At 44.2% G+C, this 19,062-nt stretch overlaps 4 protein-coding genes across 4 annotated transcripts; all 4 read right to left on the reverse strand.

Moving 5' to 3' along the window:
• Positions 1–2,727: 2,727 nt before the first annotated feature.
• On the reverse strand, positions 2,728–4,090 carry LOC141540691 (ran-binding protein 3-like). Its single transcript, XM_074264698.1, has one exon. The coding sequence runs from the start codon at positions 4,088–4,090 to the stop codon at positions 2,771–2,773; it is 1,320 nt and encodes a 439-aa protein (XP_074120799.1). The 3' UTR covers positions 2,728–2,770.
• A 3,489-nt stretch (positions 4,091–7,579) lies between these two features.
• Positions 7,580–8,956, reverse strand: LOC141540692 (ran-binding protein 3-like). Its single transcript, XM_074264699.1, has one exon. The coding sequence runs from the start codon at positions 8,954–8,956 to the stop codon at positions 7,637–7,639; it is 1,320 nt and encodes a 439-aa protein (XP_074120800.1). The 3' UTR covers positions 7,580–7,636.
• Positions 8,957–12,460: 3,504 nt separating this feature from the next.
• LOC141540693 (ran-binding protein 3-like) lies at positions 12,461–13,823 on the reverse strand. Its single transcript, XM_074264700.1, has one exon. It carries the CDS (start codon positions 13,821–13,823, stop codon positions 12,504–12,506), a length of 1,320 nt encoding a protein of 439 aa, XP_074120801.1. The 3' UTR covers positions 12,461–12,503.
• Positions 13,824–17,296: 3,473 nt separating this feature from the next.
• Positions 17,297–18,659, reverse strand: LOC141540694 (ran-binding protein 3-like). The gene has a single exon (XM_074264701.1). The coding sequence runs from the start codon at positions 18,657–18,659 to the stop codon at positions 17,340–17,342; it is 1,320 nt and encodes a 439-aa protein (XP_074120802.1). The 3' UTR covers positions 17,297–17,339.
• Between the last annotated feature and the right edge of the window lie 403 nt (positions 18,660–19,062).

Below are 19,062 nucleotides of genomic sequence, written 5' to 3' on the forward strand. Positions count from 1 at the left end.
CCTGAGTTCTCCCCTTGTCACTGTCCAGATGACCTGAGTTCTCCCCTTGTCACTGTCCAGACGACCTGAGTTCTCCCCTTGTCACTGTCCAGACGACCTGAGTTCTCCCCTTGTCACTGTCCAGACGACCTGAGTTCTCACCTTGTAATCCTAACATCTGTCCCTTTCTTTTCATTTAGAACATAGGGTGGTCATGACCTTGAAACATAAATCCATCAATATGGGAGGTATTACACATAATTACATAAATTACATAAGCACATAGTAATATAGTAACATAGTGACATAATACATGCTAGAAGTATGTAACAAATAACATGATCAAATAATCATAAATTGAGAATTCATAAATGTCCATAAGTTCATTGTCCATTAATCTCATCTTATGTTAGGAAATCCAATGATTCCTGCTGGTTTTAAAGTTCTTTAACAGTCTTCTTATCAGCCATGCTCTTTCAGTGTCAGATGTTTCTTAGATCTTCTCCTTTGTTTTAAGGTCTTTCTCTTTTTCTCTCTCTCTCTCTGAGTGCTTGTTGCCACCTATCTGTTTCCTTCTTCATCTGTATCCTTCTTTCATTAAAATACAAGTAAACCCTCTCTCCCAGGCAGTTGACCTATCTAATTTCCTTCTATTTACCACTTTCTAAATCTCTTTTCATCATCTGGCAATTGCATTGGAGTTGTATGCACTGGACATAGCCCTGTTGGTTTAAAAGGCCTGCATTCTCCCCAAGTGTAATCTATTTTTGCAATCGGATTGCCTTTTGGCTGACTGATCAGGTAATCCCTTTCTTTCATGTGATTGCTTTTCGGCTGATAGATCACATCAGAGTCCTGACCTCCTAAAGGCTCTTTGGGTGTAACCACAGTTGCAATCATTCCCCACCTATCCTTTGCTTGATATCTTGGAGCTGGGCCCCACTTCTCATTTCCCTGGGTCAATCTGCATTCTGAGGCCCAGTGAAAGCCTTTGTGACATTTTGGACATGGGGTTTTAGGTCTTCTTTCACCCTGTCTTCTCACTCTATCTCCATATCTACATTGAGCTCTTAGGGGTCCAATTTTTCCACATTGAAAACATGGACGAATTTCTCTAGAAATCCCTGGCCAGGAGGGACCCTGTCTTTCCATGTTCATCATAGTCTGGGTGTAAAAAGCATTTGTTCCCACTGTGGCACATAGTCTTTCCTCTAAAGGAGCATCTTTGTCTAATCCCCATATAATTCTTTTGCAAATCTCATTGGCATTTTCCTTAGCCAGACGTCTGGTCATTATTTCTGTAGCTGCATCTTCTCCAATAGTTCTTTGACAGCAGTTTGTAGACGTCCTACAAAATCCGCAATAGGTTCATTGAGACCTTGCTGTATTTTAGTGAAAGCCTCTCCCTGATCTTTCTGTCCAGGGAGGACACCCCAAGCTTTTATTGCAGCCTTAGAAATTTGCTCATACACTGTCATGGGATAATTAATCTGTTCTGAATTCTTTCCATACCGACCTTCACCAGCTAGTTGGTCAAAAATGAATTGTTTGTCAACTCCTGTTTCCATATTATGTCTGACTTGAATTCTACATAATTCATGAAAGTCTGAAAGCCACAAGTTTTGTCCAGGTTCTAAACACATCCCAGCTATGGATTTCATTCTTTTTTAAAATTTTTTTATTAATTTTATAATTATAACATTTTTGACAGTACATATGCATAGGTAATTTTTTACAACATTATCCCTTGTACTCCTTCTGTTCCGAATTTTCCCCTCCTTCCCTCCACCCCCTCCCCTAGATGGCAGGCTTTCCCATACATATTAAATATGTTATAGTATAACCTAGATACAATATATACGTGCAGAACCGAATTTTGTTGTTGTTGTTGTATTCGGAAGGTAAAAATAACCTGGGAAGAAAAACAAAAAATGAAAACAGTTTACACTCATTTCCCAGTGTTCCCTCTCTGGGTGTAGCTGATTCTGTCCATCATTGATCAATTGGAACTGAATTAGATCTTCTCTTTGTTGAAGATATCCACTTCCATCAGAATGTATCCTCATGCAGTATCGTTGTTGAAGTGTATAATGATCTCCTGGTTCTGCTCAATTTCACTCACTAGCTATGGATTTCCAATCATTCAAGGTTAGGATTTCATAAGACAAATTATCTAGTCACATTTTAACATAAGATGATTTAGCCCCATAAATAGCGCAACTTTTTTTCAGATACATAATTTTATTGAAAAAAAATTCTTTTTTTTTTTTTTAGGCTGGGGTTAAGTGACTTGCCCAGGGTCACACAGCTAGGAAGTGTTAAGCATCTGAACTCGGGTCCTCCTGAATTCAGGGCTGTTGCTCTATCCACTGAGCCACCTAGCTGCCCCCAATTTTACTCAAATCTAAAGGAGTGTGGCTTCGATGTTTTTGCCCTAAAGAGTAAACCTCTTCAATGGCAGGATATGCATGTATAAAATCACTCGTCCCAAGGAGGGCTTGTGAGTGACAAGCCAATATGCCATTTCAATGAAAAAAGGGGGAAGGAAGGTTATTTTTCTGCTCATCAATATGATGAGCTTTCGTGTCCCAAACCACATTCCGGCAGTTTTCTGAGTCTGCTTTGTGTGGAATCTACTGATCCAGGCCCAAAAAACCAAACAAACAGAACAGGGATGCATGGTTCCTAAGTCCTGGAGCCGCCAACACTGCCTGGAACGATTGCGGCGCTGCCGGGGGAAGGGGGGAGAGTGGACAAGCAGCAGCCTTGCAAGCGGATGAGCTTCCAGCTGCTATGTGCTCCCGCCGGTCTGCCCATCCCCTTCATCACCGGTGGACTCTCCAGTGGATGCAGAAGGAGCCAGAACATCATCATCGCTGTCCTCCTCATTTGACTGTGTCACTTGAGGCTCTGGAGCTGGGATCTTGGTCTCCTGTTCTTGTTCTATCCTGCTGCGCAATGCTAAGATCCGGTGATGCAGTGCTGCATACAACTGCCCAGTATCTCTGGAGCTGGCGGAGATCAGGAACACTTTGACTCCCTGACCCTCAGTGTCCATGGCTGTGATTCGAATGCTCTTCTCATTGGCTTTGTCAATCTGCATCTGTGCCCACAGCTTGGTGTTGAGCATAAGCCGCAGGCTCCCCTGGGTCCGCATTACCAGTCGAGATGGTAACGTCCCATCATCTGTGGAAGCCATGTCATTAAGTCTGAGTAGTCCTCTGCCTCTTTCCACCCAAGACTGTGATGTTTTGTCAAACACAAACAACTTGCCTTGGATCTGTAATACGTTGCTCTCTGCCTCTTCCCCGGTGATCACTTCCACCTTTTCTAGTAAACACTTCCGGGCTGTGGCCTTGGTGTAGGCAGCTGCTGACTCTGCCAGTGACTCTGAAACATTATTAGCTTTCTCAGGGGTGGCTTCTAGGGAGGAGGATTCTGAGCCGGATTCAGCAGCAGTATTGTCCTTGCTGACATCTCTACTAGATTCACTGGGTTTGGGTGGATTCAGCACTCTTTCACTCATGTTCTGTCCAAATATAAATTTGTTGCTGGAGGCACCAGCAGTATTCGTTGAGTTCTCGAAACCGGAGCTGATGTATTGTAGGAAATAGTTGGTTAGAGAGGGTGTTTCAGAGCTCGGATGCCCTGCATTCTCTAAGTCACTTGTTGCAGCATTTTCATGTCCTAGCTTGTCAGCAGATTCAGAAGGATTCCTCAATGCACTATTATTTATTGATTCAGATGGAGCTGCTCCTTGACAGTCTGAAGGTACCTTAGCACCATTGGTGCCACTGTTAGGAACTGTTTGTAAAAGTACCTTTGGCTGGGGAGCTTGTAATACTGCTGAGCACAGCACACTTCGCTGCTCTTCCTTAGGTTTCTGGCTTGGTAGACCTGCACTGGGTGCCTGACCATGGATCAGTGTGGGAGGCTTCAGTTGGGATCCATTGCTCTTTTCCTCTGACTGTGATGGAGGAAATGGAGTTAATGAAGAAGTTCTTTCCCGTTTTACAGGAGGACAGCAGTTTCCATCTTCTCTGTCGGAATCTTCTCTATCTCCTGGACTTGAACCTTCAGCGGATCTCTTTTGAGATTTCAGTTTCCTCATGCTTACTTCTGGGATAGAGAGACTGTCCCAGAATCAGGATCCTGTCTGTCCCTGTTCGGGAGCCAAAATTGACGTGGGGCGCTAATATGTAACGTTCTTGAATTGTGAGGGTCCGGTCGTCTGCTCAATTATAATCCTTCTCTGGGAGGAGATCTGTAAAATCTTTTCCTCTGTGCACCGGTTTCTTGGGAGCTCTGAATCTCCTCCAGCTCTTGTCTTTCCCCAAATCAAACTGGTCTCTTTTCAGCCTGGCGTCACCACACTATCCCTGAGTCAATTCTCCCAGACCCAATGCTGCCCTCCTTTTATCCTCCCAGAGAATGGGCGTGGGATAACGCAAGGGCTTCTGGGAAACATGACTTCCACCAATGAGCTTGCTCCTCCTAGAATTCCTAAGGTGTAAACTCCCTTTAAAGGCCCTAACCAAAGGTCTGAGCCAGAGAACTATCAAGTCGACCTGAGTTTTCACCTTGTCACTGTCCAGACAACCTGAGTTCCCCCCTTGTCACTGTCCAGACAACCTGAGTTCTCCCCTTGTCACTGTCCAGACAACCTGAGTTCTCCCCTTGTCACTGTCCAGACAACCTGAGTTCTCCCCTTGTCACTGTCCAGACAACCTGAGTTCTCCCCTTGTCACTGTCCAGACAACCTGAGTTCTCCCCTTGTCACTGTCCAGACAACCTGAGTTCTCCCCTTGTCACTGTCCAGACAACCTGAGTTCTCCCTTTGTCACTGTTCAGACAACCTGAGTTCTCCCCTTGTCACTGTCCAGACAACCTGAGTTCTCCCCTTGTCACTGTCCAGACGACCTGAGTTCTCCCCTTGTCACTGTCCAGACGACCTGAGTTCTCCCCTTGTCACTGTCCAGACGACCTGAGTTCTCCCCTTGTCACTGTCCAGACGACCTGAGTTCTCACCTTGTAATCCTAACATCTGTCCCTTTTTTTTCATTTAGAACATAGGGTGGTCATGACCTTGAAACATAAATCCATCAATATGGGAGGTATTACACATAATTACATAAATTACATAAGCACATAGTAATATAGTAACATAGTGACATAATACATGCTAGAAGTATGTAACAAATAACATGATCAAATAATCATAAATTGAGAATTCATAAATGTCCATAAGTTCATTGTCCATTAATCTCATCTTATGTTAGGAAATCCAATGATTCCTGCTGGTTTTAAAGTTCTTTAACAGTCTTCTTATCAGCCATGCTCTTTCAGTGTCAGATGTTTCTTAGATCTTCTCCTTTGTTTTAAGGTCTTTCTCTTTTTCTCTCTCTCTCTCTGAGTGCTTGTTGCCACCTATCTGTTTCCTTCTTCATCTGTATCCTTCTTTCATTAAAATACAAGTAAACCCTCTCTCCCAGGCAGTTGACCTATCTAATTTCCTTCTATTTACCACTTTCTAAATCTCTTTTCATCATCTGGCAATTGCATTGGAGTTGTATGCACTGGACATAGCCCTGTTGGTTTAAAAGGCCTGCATTCTCCCCAAGTGTAATCTATTTTTGCAATCGGATTGCCTTTTGGCTGACTGATCAGGTAATCCCTTTCTTTCATGTGATTGCTTTTCGGCTGATAGATCACATCAGAGTCCTGACCTCCTAAAGGCTCTTTGGGTGTAACCACAGTTGCAATCATTCCCCACCTATCCTTTGCTTGATATCTTGGAGCTGGGCCCCACTTCTCATTTCCCTGGGTCAATCTGCATTCTGAGGCCCAGTGAAAGCCTTTGTGACATTTTGGACATGGGGTTTTAGGTCTTCTTTCACCCTGTCTTCTCACTCTATCTCCATATCTACATTGAGCTCTTAGGGGTCCAATTTTTCCACATTGAAAACATGGACGAATTTCTCTAGAAATCCCTGGCCAGGAGGGACCCTGTCTTTCCATGTTCATCATAGTCTGGGTGTAAAAAGCATTTGTTCCCACTGTGGCACATAGTCTTTCCTCTAAAGGAGCATCTTTGTCTAATCCCCATATAATTCTTTTGCAAATCTCATTGGCATTTTCCTTAGCCAGACGTCTGGTCATTATTTCTGTAGCTGCATCTTCTCCAATAGTTCTTTGACAGCAGTTTGTAGACGTCCTACAAAATCCGCAATAGGTTCATTGAGACCTTGCTGTATTTTAGTGAAAGCCTCTCCCTGATCTTTCTGTCCAGGGAGGACACCCCAAGCTTTTATTGCAGCCTTAGAAATTTGCTCATACACTGTCATGGGATAATTAATCTGTTCTGAATTCTTTCCATACCGACCTTCACCAGCTAGTTGGTCAAAAATGAATTGTTTGTCAACTCCTGTTTCCATATTATGTCTGACTTGAATTCTACATAATTCATGAAAGTCTGAAAGCCACAAGTTTTGTCCAGGTTCTAAACACATCCCAGCTATGGATTTCATTCTTTTTTAAAATTTTTTTATTAATTTTATAATTATAACATTTTTGACAGTACATATGCATAGGTAATTTTTTACAACATTATCCCTTGTACTCCTTCTGTTCCGAATTTTCCCCTCCTTCCCTCCACCCCCTCCCCTAGATGGCAGGCTTTCCCATACATATTAAATATGTTATAGTATAACCTAGATACAATATATACGTGCAGAACCGAATTTTGTTGTTGTTGTTGTATTCGGAAGGTAAAAATAACCTGGGAAGAAAAACAAAAAATGAAAACAGTTTACACTCATTTCCCAGTGTTCCCTCTCTGGGTGTAGCTGATTCTGTCCATCATTGATCAATTGGAACTGAATTAGATCTTCTCTTTGTTGAAGATATCCACTTCCATCAGAATGTATCCTCATGCAGTATCGTTGTTGAAGTGTATAATGATCTCCTGGTTCTGCTCAATTTCACTCACTAGCTATGGATTTCCAATCATTCAAGGTTAGGATTTCATAAGACAAATTATCTAGTCACATTTTAACATAAGATGATTTAGCCCCATAAATAGCGCAACTTTTTTTCAGATACATAATTTTATTGAAAAAAAATTCTTTTTTTTTTTTTTAGGCTGGGGTTAAGTGACTTGCCCAGGGTCACACAGCTAGGAAGTGTTAAGCATCTGAACTCGGGTCCTCCTGAATTCAGGGCTGTTGCTCTATCCACTGAGCCACCTAGCTGCCCCCAATTTTACTCAAATCTAAAGGAGTGTGGCTTCGATGTTTTTGCCCTAAAGAGTAAACCTCTTCAATGGCAGGATATGCATGTATAAAATCACTCGTCCCAAGGAGGGCTTGTGAGTGACAAGCCAATATGCCATTTCAATGAAAAAAGGGGGAAGGAAGGTTATTTTTCTGCTCATCAATATGATGAGCTTTCGTGTCCCAAACCACATTCCGGCAGTTTTCTGAGTCTGCTTTGTGTGGAATCTACTGATCCAGGCCCAAAAAACCAAACAAACAGAACAGGGATGCATGGTTCCTAAGTCCTGGAGCCGCCAACACTGCCTGGAACGATTGCGGCGCTGCCGGGGGAAGGGGGGAGAGTGGACAAGCAGCAGCCTTGCAAGCGGATGAGCTTCCAGCTGCTATGTGCTCCCGCCGGTCTGCCCATCCCCTTCATCACCGGTGGACTCTCCAGTGGATGCAGAAGGAGCCAGAACATCATCATCGCTGTCCTCCTCATTTGACTGTGTCACTTGAGGCTCTGGAGCTGGGATCTTGGTCTCCTGTTCTTGTTCTATCCTGCTGCGCAATGCTAAGATCCGGTGATGCAGTGCTGCATACAACTGCCCAGTATCTCTGGAGCTGGCGGAGATCAGGAACACTTTGACTCCCTGACCCTCAGTGTCCATGGCTGTGATTCGAATGCTCTTCTCATTGGCTTTGTCAATCTGCATCTGTGCCCACAGCTTGGTGTTGAGCATAAGCCGCAGGCTCCCCTGGGTCCGCATTACCAGTCGAGATGGTAACGTCCCATCATCTGTGGAAGCCATGTCATTAAGTCTGAGTAGTCCTCTGCCTCTTTCCACCCAAGACTGTGATGTTTTGTCAAACACAAACAACTTGCCTTGGATCTGTAATACGTTGCTCTCTGCCTCTTCCCCGGTGATCACTTCCACCTTTTCTAGTAAACACTTCCGGGCTGTGGCCTTGGTGTAGGCAGCTGCTGACTCTGCCAGTGACTCTGAAACATTATTAGCTTTCTCAGGGGTGGCTTCTAGGGAGGAGGATTCTGAGCCGGATTCAGCAGCAGTATTGTCCTTGCTGACATCTCTACTAGATTCACTGGGTTTGGGTGGATTCAGCACTCTTTCACTCATGTTCTGTCCAAATATAAATTTGTTGCTGGAGGCACCAGCAGTATTCGTTGAGTTCTCGAAACCGGAGCTGATGTATTGTAGGAAATAGTTGGTTAGAGAGGGTGTTTCAGAGCTCGGATGCCCTGCATTCTCTAAGTCACTTGTTGCAGCATTTTCATGTCCTAGCTTGTCAGCAGATTCAGAAGGATTCCTCAATGCACTATTATTTATTGATTCAGATGGAGCTGCTCCTTGACAGTCTGAAGGTACCTTAGCACCATTGGTGCCACTGTTAGGAACTGTTTGTAAAAGTACCTTTGGCTGGGGAGCTTGTAATACTGCTGAGCACAGCACACTTCGCTGCTCTTCCTTAGGTTTCTGGCTTGGTAGACCTGCACTGGGTGCCTGACCATGGATCAGTGTGGGAGGCTTCAGTTGGGATCCATTGCTCTTTTCCTCTGACTGTGATGGAGGAAATGGAGTTAATGAAGAAGTTCTTTCCCGTTTTACAGGAGGACAGCAGTTTCCATCTTCTCTGTCGGAATCTTCTCTATCTCCTGGACTTGAACCTTCAGCGGATCTCTTTTGAGATTTCAGTTTCCTCATGCTTACTTCTGGGATAGAGAGACTGTCCCAGAATCAGGATCCTGTCTGTCCCTGTTCGGGAGCCAAAATTGACGTGGGGCGCTAATATGTAACGTTCTTGAATTGTGAGGGTCCGGTCGTCTGCTCAATTATAATCCTTCTCTGGGAGGAGATCTGTAAAATCTTTTCCTCTGTGCACCGGTTTCTTGGGAGCTCTGAATCTCCTCCAGCTCTTGTCTTTCCCCAAATCAAACTGGTCTCTTTTCAGCCTGGCGTCACCACACTATCCCTGAGTCAATTCTCCCAGACCCAATGCTGCCCTCCTTTTATCCTCCCAGAGAATGGGCGTGGGATAACGCAAGGGCTTCTGGGAAACATGACTTCCACCAATGAGCTTGCTCCTCCTAGAATTCCTAAGGTGTAAACTCCCTTTAAAGGCCCTAACCAAAGGTCTGAGCCAGAGAACTATCAAGTCGACCTGAGTTTTCACCTTGTCACTGTCCAGACAACCTGAGTTCCCCCCTTGTCACTGTCCAGACAACCTGAGTTCTCCCCTTGTCACTGTCCAGACAACCTGAGTTCTCCCCTTGTCACTGTCCAGACAACCTGAGTTCTCCCCTTGTCACTGTCCAGACAACCTGAGTTCTCCCCTTGTCACTGTCCAGACAACCTGAGTTCTCCCCTTGTCACTGTCCAGACAACCTGAGTTCTCCCCTTGTCACTGTCCAGACAACCTGAGTTCTCCCTTTGTCACTGTTCAGACAACCTGAGTTCTCCCCTTGTCACTGTCCAGACAACCTGAGTTCTCCCCTTGTCACTGTCCAGACGACCTGAGTTCTCCCCTTGTCACTGTCCAGACGACCTGAGTTCTCCCCTTGTCACTGTCCAGACGACCTGAGTTCTCCCCTTGTCACTGTCCAGACGACCTGAGTTCTCACCTTGTAATCCTAACATCTGTCCCTTTTTTTTCATTTAGAACATAGGGTGGTCATGACCTTGAAACATAAATCCATCAATATGGGAGGTATTACACATAATTACATAAATTACATAAGCACATAGTAATATAGTAACATAGTGACATAATACATGCTAGAAGTATGTAACAAATAACATGATCAAATAATCATAAATTGAGAATTCATAAATGTCCATAAGTTCATTGTCCATTAATCTCATCTTATGTTAGGAAATCCAATGATTCCTGCTGGTTTTAAAGTTCTTTAACAGTCTTCTTATCAGCCATGCTCTTTCAGTGTCAGATGTTTCTTAGATCTTCTCCTTTGTTTTAAGGTCTTTCTCTTTTTCTCTCTCTCTCTCTGAGTGCTTGTTGCCACCTATCTGTTTCCTTCTTCATCTGTATCCTTCTTTCATTAAAATACAAGTAAACCCTCTCTCCCAGGCAGTTGACCTATCTAATTTCCTTCTATTTACCACTTTCTAAATCTCTTTTCATCATCTGGCAATTGCATTGGAGTTGTATGCACTGGACATAGCCCTGTTGGTTTAAAAGGCCTGCATTCTCCCCAAGTGTAATCTATTTTTGCAATCGGATTGCCTTTTGGCTGACTGATCAGGTAATCCCTTTCTTTCATGTGATTGCTTTTCGGCTGATAGATCACATCAGAGTCCTGACCTCCTAAAGGCTCTTTGGGTGTAACCACAGTTGCAATCATTCCCCACCTATCCTTTGCTTGATATCTTGGAGCTGGGCCCCACTTCTCATTTCCCTGGGTCAATCTGCATTCTGAGGCCCAGTGAAAGCCTTTGTGACATTTTGGACATGGGGTTTTAGGTCTTCTTTCACCCTGTCTTCTCACTCTATCTCCATATCTACATTGAGCTCTTAGGGGTCCAATTTTTCCACATTGAAAACATGGACGAATTTCTCTAGAAATCCCTGGCCAGGAGGGACCCTGTCTTTCCATGTTCATCATAGTCTGGGTGTAAAAAGCATTTGTTCCCACTGTGGCACATAGTCTTTCCTCTAAAGGAGCATCTTTGTCTAATCCCCATATAATTCTTTTGCAAATCTCATTGGCATTTTCCTTAGCCAGACGTCTGGTCATTATTTCTGTAGCTGCATCTTCTCCAATAGTTCTTTGACAGCAGTTTGTAGACGTCCTACAAAATCCGCAATAGGTTCATTGAGACCTTGCTGTATTTTAGTGAAAGCCTCTCCCTGATCTTTCTGTCCAGGGAGGACACCCCAAGCTTTTATTGCAGCCTTAGAAATTTGCTCATACACTGTCATGGGATAATTAATCTGTTCTGAATTCTTTCCATACCGACCTTCACCAGCTAGTTGGTCAAAAATGAATTGTTTGTCAACTCCTGTTTCCATATTATGTCTGACTTGAATTCTACATAATTCATGAAAGTCTGAAAGCCACAAGTTTTGTCCAGGTTCTAAACACATCCCAGCTATGGATTTCATTCTTTTTTAAAATTTTTTTATTAATTTTATAATTATAACATTTTTGACAGTACATATGCATAGGTAATTTTTTACAACATTATCCCTTGTACTCCTTCTGTTCCGAATTTTCCCCTCCTTCCCTCCACCCCCTCCCCTAGATGGCAGGCTTTCCCATACATATTAAATATGTTATAGTATAACCTAGATACAATATATACGTGCAGAACCGAATTTTGTTGTTGTTGTTGTATTCGGAAGGTAAAAATAACCTGGGAAGAAAAACAAAAAATGAAAACAGTTTACACTCATTTCCCAGTGTTCCCTCTCTGGGTGTAGCTGATTCTGTCCATCATTGATCAATTGGAACTGAATTAGATCTTCTCTTTGTTGAAGATATCCACTTCCATCAGAATGTATCCTCATGCAGTATCGTTGTTGAAGTGTATAATGATCTCCTGGTTCTGCTCAATTTCACTCACTAGCTATGGATTTCCAATCATTCAAGGTTAGGATTTCATAAGACAAATTATCTAGTCACATTTTAACATAAGATGATTTAGCCCCATAAATAGCGCAACTTTTTTTCAGATACATAATTTTATTGAAAAAAAATTCTTTTTTTTTTTTTTTAGGCTGGGGTTAAGTGACTTGCCCAGGGTCACACAGCTAGGAAGTGTTAAGCATCTGAACTCGGGTCCTCCTGAATTCAGGGCTGTTGCTCTATCCACTGAGCCACCTAGCTGCCCCCAATTTTACTCAAATCTAAAGGAGTGTGGCTTCGATGTTTTTGCCCTAAAGAGTAAACCTCTTCAATGGCAGGATATGCATGTATAAAATCACTCGTCCCAAGGAGGGCTTGTGAGTGACAAGCCAATATGCCATTTCAATGAAAAAAGGGGGAAGGAAGGTTATTTTTCTGCTCATCAATATGATGAGCTTTCGTGTCCCAAACCACATTCCGGCAGTTTTCTGAGTCTGCTTTGTGTGGAATCTACTGATCCAGGCCCAAAAAACCAAACAAACAGAACAGGGATGCATGGTTCCTAAGTCCTGGAGCCGCCAACACTGCCTGGAACGATTGCGGCGCTGCCGGGGGAAGGGGGGAGAGTGGACAAGCAGCAGCCTTGCAAGCGGATGAGCTTCCAGCTGCTATGTGCTCCCGCCGGTCTGCCCATCCCCTTCATCACCGGTGGACTCTCCAGTGGATGCAGAAGGAGCCAGAACATCATCATCGCTGTCCTCCTCATTTGACTGTGTCACTTGAGGCTCTGGAGCTGGGATCTTGGTCTCCTGTTCTTGTTCTATCCTGCTGCGCAATGCTAAGATCCGGTGATGCAGTGCTGCATACAACTGCCCAGTATCTCTGGAGCTGGCGGAGATCAGGAACACTTTGACTCCCTGACCCTCAGTGTCCATGGCTGTGATTCGAATGCTCTTCTCATTGGCTTTGTCAATCTGCATCTGTGCCCACAGCTTGGTGTTGAGCATAAGCCGCAGGCTCCCCTGGGTCCGCATTACCAGTCGAGATGGTAACGTCCCATCATCTGTGGAAGCCATGTCATTAAGTCTGAGTAGTCCTCTGCCTCTTTCCACCCAAGACTGTGATGTTTTGTCAAACACAAACAACTTGCCTTGGATCTGTAATACGTTGCTCTCTGCCTCTTCCCCGGTGATCACTTCCACCTTTTCTAGTAAACACTTCCGGGCTGTGGCCTTGGTGTAGGCAGCTGCTGACTCTGCCAGTGACTCTGAAACATTATTAGCTTTCTCAGGGGTGGCTTCTAGGGAGGAGGATTCTGAGCCGGATTCAGCAGCAGTATTGTCCTTGCTGACATCTCTACTAGATTCACTGGGTTTGGGTGGATTCAGCACTCTTTCACTCATGTTCTGTCCAAATATAAATTTGTTGCTGGAGGCACCAGCAGTATTCGTTGAGTTCTCGAAACCGGAGCTGATGTATTGTAGGAAATAGTTGGTTAGAGAGGGTGTTTCAGAGCTCGGATGCCCTGCATTCTCTAAGTCACTTGTTGCAGCATTTTCATGTCCTAGCTTGTCAGCAGATTCAGAAGGATTCCTCAATGCACTATTATTTATTGATTCAGATGGAGCTGCTCCTTGACAGTCTGAAGGTACCTTAGCACCATTGGTGCCACTGTTAGGAACTGTTTGTAAAAGTACCTTTGGCTGGGGAGCTTGTAATACTGCTGAGCACAGCACACTTCGCTGCTCTTCCTTAGGTTTCTGGCTTGGTAGACCTGCACTGGGTGCCTGACCATGGATCAGTGTGGGAGGCTTCAGTTGGGATCCATTGCTCTTTTCCTCTGACTGTGATGGAGGAAATGGAGTTAATGAAGAAGTTCTTTCCCGTTTTACAGGAGGACAGCAGTTTCCATCTTCTCTGTCGGAATCTTCTCTATCTCCTGGACTTGAACCTTCAGCGGATCTCTTTTGAGATTTCAGTTTCCTCATGCTTACTTCTGGGATAGAGAGACTGTCCCAGAATCAGGATCCTGTCTGTCCCTGTTCGGGAGCCAAAATTGACGTGGGGCGCTAATATGTAACGTTCTTGAATTGTGAGGGTCCGGTCGTCTGCTCAATTATAATCCTTCTCTGGGAGGAGATCTGTAAAATCTTTTCCTCTGTGCACAGGTTTCTTGGGAGCTCTGAATCTCCTCCAGCTCTTGTCTTTCCCCAAATCAAACTGGTCTCCTTTCAGCCTGGCGTCACCACACTATCCCTGAGTCAATTCTCCCAGACCCAATGCTGCCCTCCTTTTATCCTCCCAGAGAATGGGCGTGGGATAACGCAAGGGCTTCTGGGAAACATGACTTCCACCAATGAGCTTGCTCCTCCTAGAATTCCTAAGGGGTAAACTCCCTTTAAAGGCCCTAACCAAAGGTCTGAGCCAGAGAACTATCAAGTCGACCTGAGTTTTCACCTTGTCACTGTCCAGACAACCTGAGTTCCCCCCTTGTCACTGTCCAGACAACCTGAGTTCTCCCCTTGTCACTGTCCAGACAACCTGAGTTCTCCCCTTGTCACTGTCCAGACAACCTGAGTTCTCCCCTTGTCACTGTCCAGACAACCTGAGTTCTCCCCTTGTCACTGTCCAGACAACCTGAGTTCTCCCCTTGTCACTGTCCAGACAACCTGAGTTCTCCCCTTGTCACTGTCCAGACAACCTGAGTTCTCCCCTTTGTCACTGTCCAGACGACCTGAGTTCTCCCCTTGTCACTGTCCAGACGACCTGAGTTCTCCCCTTGTCACTGTCCAGACGACCTGAGTTCTCCCCTTGTCACTGTCCAGACGACCTGAGTTCTCCCCTTGTCACTGTCCAGACGACCTGAGTTCTCACCTTGTAATCCTAACATCTGTCCCTTTCTTTTCATTTAGAACATAGGGTGGTCATGACCTTGAAACATAAATCCATCAATATGGGAGGTATTACACATAATTACATAAATTACATAAGCACATAGTAATATAGTAACATAGTGACATAATACATGCTAGAAGTATGTAACAAATAACATGATCAAATAATCATAAATTGAGAATTCATAAATGTCCATAAGTTCATTGTCCATTAATCTCATCTTATGTTAGGAAATCCAATGATTCCTGCTGGTTTTAAAGTTCTTTAACAGTCTTCTTATCAGCCATGCTCTTTCAGTGTCAGATGTTTCTTAGATCTTCTCCTTTGTTTTAAGGTCTTTCTCTTTTTCTCTCTCTCTCTCTGAGTGCTTGTTGCCACCTATCTGTTTCCTTCTTCATCTGTATCCTTCTTTCATTAAAATACAAGTAAACCCTCTCTCCCAGGCAGTTGACCTATCTAATTTCCTTCTATTTACCACTTTCTAAATCTCTTTTCATCATCTGGCAATTGCATTGGAGTTGTATGCACTGGACATAGCCCTGTTGGTTTAAAAGGCCTGCATTCTCCCCAAGTGTAATCTATTTTTGCAATCGGATTGCCTTTTGGCTGACTGATCAGGTAATCCCTTTCTTTCATGTGATTGCTTTTCGGCTGATAGATCACATCAGAGTCCTGACCTCCTAAAGGCTCTTTGGGTGTAACCACAGTTGCAATCATTCCCCACCTATCCTTTGCTTGATATCTTGGAGCTGGGCCCCACTTCTCATTTCCCTGGGTCAATCTGCATTCTGAGGCCCAGTGAAAGCCTTTGTGACATTTTGGACATGGGGTTTTAGGTCTTCTTTCACCCTGTCTTCTCACTCTATCTCCATATCTACATTGAGCTCTTAGGGGTCCAATTTTTCCACATTGAAAACATGGACGAATTTCTCTAGAAATCCCTGGCCAGGAGGGACCCTGTCTTTCCATGTTCATCATAGTCTGGGTGTAAAAAGCATTTGTTCCCACTGTGGCACATAGTCTTTCCTCTAAAGGAGCATCTTTGTCTAATCCCCATATAATTCTTTTGCAAATCTCATTGGCATTTTCCTTAGCCAGACGTCTGGTCATTATTTCTGTAGCTGCATCTTCTCCAATAGTTCTTTGACAGCAGTTTGTAGACGTCCTACAAAATCCGCAATAGGTTCATTGAGACCTTGCTGTATTTTAGTGAAAGCCTCTCCCTGATCTTTCTGTCCAGGGAGGACACCCCAAGCTTTTATTGCAGCCTTAGAAATTTGCTCATACACTGTCATGGGATAATTAATCTGTTCTGAATTCTTTCCATACCGACCTTCACCAGCTAGTTGGTCAAAAATGAATTGTTTGTCAACTCCTGTTTCCATATTATGTCTGACTTGAATTCTACATAATTCATGAAAGTCTGAAAGCCACAAGTTTTGTCCAGGTTCTAAACACATCCCAGCTATGGATTTCATTCTTTTTTAAAATTTTTTTATTAATTTTATAATTATAACATTTTTGACAGTACATATGCATAGGTAATTTTTTACAACATTATCCCTTGTACTCCTTCTGTTCCGAATTTTCCCCTCCTTCCCTCCACCCCCTCCCCTAGATGGCAGGCTTTCCCATACATATTAAATATGTTATAGTATAACCTAGATACAATATATACGTGCAGAACCGAATTTTGTTGTTGTTGTTGTATTCGGAAGGTAAAAATAACCTGGGAAGAAAAACAAAAAATGAAAACAGTTTACACTCATTTCCCAGTGTTCCCTCTCTGGGTGTAGCTGATTCTGTCCATCATTGATCAATTGGAACTGAATTAGATCTTCTCTTTGTTGAAGATATCCACTTCCATCAGAATGTATCCTCATGCAGTATCGTTGTTGAAGTGTATAATGATCTCCTGGTTCTGCTCAATTTCACTCACTAGCTATGGATTTCCAATCATTCAAGGTTAGGATTTCATAAGACAAATTATCTAGTCACATTTTAACATAAGATGATTTAGCCCCATAAATAGCGCAACTTTTTTTCAGATACATAATTTTATTGAAAAAAAATTCTTTTTTTTTTTTTTTAGGCTGGGGTTAAGTGACTTGCCCAGGGTCACACAGCTAGGAAGTGTTAAGCATCTGAACTCGGGTCCTCCTGAATTCAGGGCTGTTGCTCTATCCACTGAGCCACCTAGCTGCCCCCAATTTTACTCAAATCTAAAGGAGTGTGGCTTCGATGTTTTTGCCCTAAAGAGTAAACCTCTTCAATGGCAGGATATGCATGTATAAAATCACTCGTCCCAAGGAGGGCTTGTGAGTGACAAGCCAATATGCCATTTCAATGAAAAAAGGGGGAAGGAAGGTTATTTTTCTGCTCATCAATATGATGAGCTTTCGTGTCCCAAACCACATTCCGGCAGTTTTCTGAGTCTGCTTTGTGTGGAATCTACTGATCCAGGCCCAAAAAACCAAACAAACAGAACAGGGATGCATGGTTCCTAAGTCCTGGAGCCGCCAACACTGCCTGGAACGATTGCGGCGCTGCCGGGGGAAGGGGGGAGAGTGGACAAGCAGCAGCCTTGCAAGCGGATGAGCTTCCAGCTGCTATGTGCTCCCGCCGGTCTGCCCATCCCCTTCATCACCGGTGGACTCTCCAGTGGATGCAGAAGGAGCCAGAACATCATCATCGCTGTCCTCCTCATTTGACTGTGTCACTTGAGGCTCTGGAGCTGGGATCTTGGTCTCCTGTTCTTGTTCTATCCTGCTGCGCAATGCTAAGATCCGGTGATGCAGTGCTGCATACAACTGCCCAGTATCTCTGGAGCTGGCGGAGATCAGGAACACTTTGACTCCCTGACCCTCAGTGTCCATGGCTGTGATTCGAATGCTCTTCTCATTGGCTTTGTCAATCTGCATCTGTGCCCACAGCTTGGTGTTGAGCATAAGCCGCAGGCTCCCCTGGGTCCGCATTACCAGTCGAGATGGTAACGTCCCATCATCTGTGGAAGCCATGTCATTAAGTCTGAGTAGTCCTCTGCCTCTTTCCACCCAAGACTGTGATGTTTTGTCAAACACAAACAACTTGCCTTGGATCTGTAATACGTTGCTCTCTGCCTCTCCCCCGGTGATCACTTCCACCTTTTCTAGTAAACACTTCCGGGCTGTGGCCTTGGTGTAGGCAGCTGCTGACTCTGCCAGTGACTCTGAAACATTATTAGCTTTCTCAGGGGTGGCTTCTAGGGAGGAGGATTCTGAGCCGGATTCAGCAGCAGTATTGTCCTTGCTGACATCTCTACTAGATTCACTGGGTTTGGGTGGATTCAGCACTCTTTCACTCATGTTCTGTCCAAATATAAATTTGTTGCTGGAGGCACCAGCAGTATTCGTTGAGTTCTCGAAACCGGAGCTGATGTATTGTAGGAAATAGTTGGTTAGAGAGGGTGTTTCAGAGCTCGGATGCCCTGCATTCTCTAAGTCACTTGTTGCAGCATTTTCATGTCCTAGCTTGTCAGCAGATTCAGAAGGATTCCTCAATGCACTATTATTTATTGATTCAGATGGAGCTGCTCCTTGACAGTCTGAAGGTACCTTAGCACCATTGGTGCCACTGTTAGGAACTGTTTGTAAAAGTACCTTTGGCTGGGGAGCTTGTAATACTGCTGAGCACAGCACACTTCGCTGCTCTTCCTTAGGTTTCTGGCTTGGTAGACCTGCACTGGGTGCCTGACCATGGATCAGTGTGGGAGGCTTCAGTTGGGATCCATTGCTCTTTTCCTCTGACTGTGATGGAGGAAATGGAGTTAATGAAGAAGTTCTTTCCCGTTTTACAGGAGGACAGCAGTTTCCATCTTCTCTGTCGGAATCTTCTCTATCTCCTGGACTTGAACCTTCAGCGGATCTCTTTTGAGATTTCAGTTTCCTCATGCTTACTTCTGGGATAGAGAGACTGTCCCAGAATCAGGATCCTGTCTGTCCCTGTTCGGGAGCCAAAATTGACGTGGGGCGCTAATATGTAACGTTCTTGAATTGTGAGGGTCCGGTCGTCTGCTCAATTATAATCCTTCTCTGGGAGGAGATCTGTAAAATCTTTTCCTCTGTGCACAGGTTTCTTGGGAGCTCTGAATCTCCTCCAGCTCTTGTCTTTCCCCAAATCAAACTGGTCTCCTTTCAGCCTGGCGTCACCACACTATCCCTGAGTCAATTCTCCCAGACCCAATGCTGCCCTCCTTTTATCCTCCCAGAGAATGGGCGTGGGATAACGCAAGGGCTTCTGGGAAACATGACTTCCACCAATGAGCTTGCTCCTCCTAGAATTCCTAAGGGGTAA

Source organism: Sminthopsis crassicaudata, chromosome 4 (genome assembly GCF_048593235.1).
Source record: "Sminthopsis crassicaudata isolate SCR6 chromosome 4, ASM4859323v1, whole genome shotgun sequence".
NCBI lineage: Eukaryota > Metazoa > Chordata > Mammalia > Dasyuromorphia > Dasyuridae > Sminthopsis > Sminthopsis crassicaudata.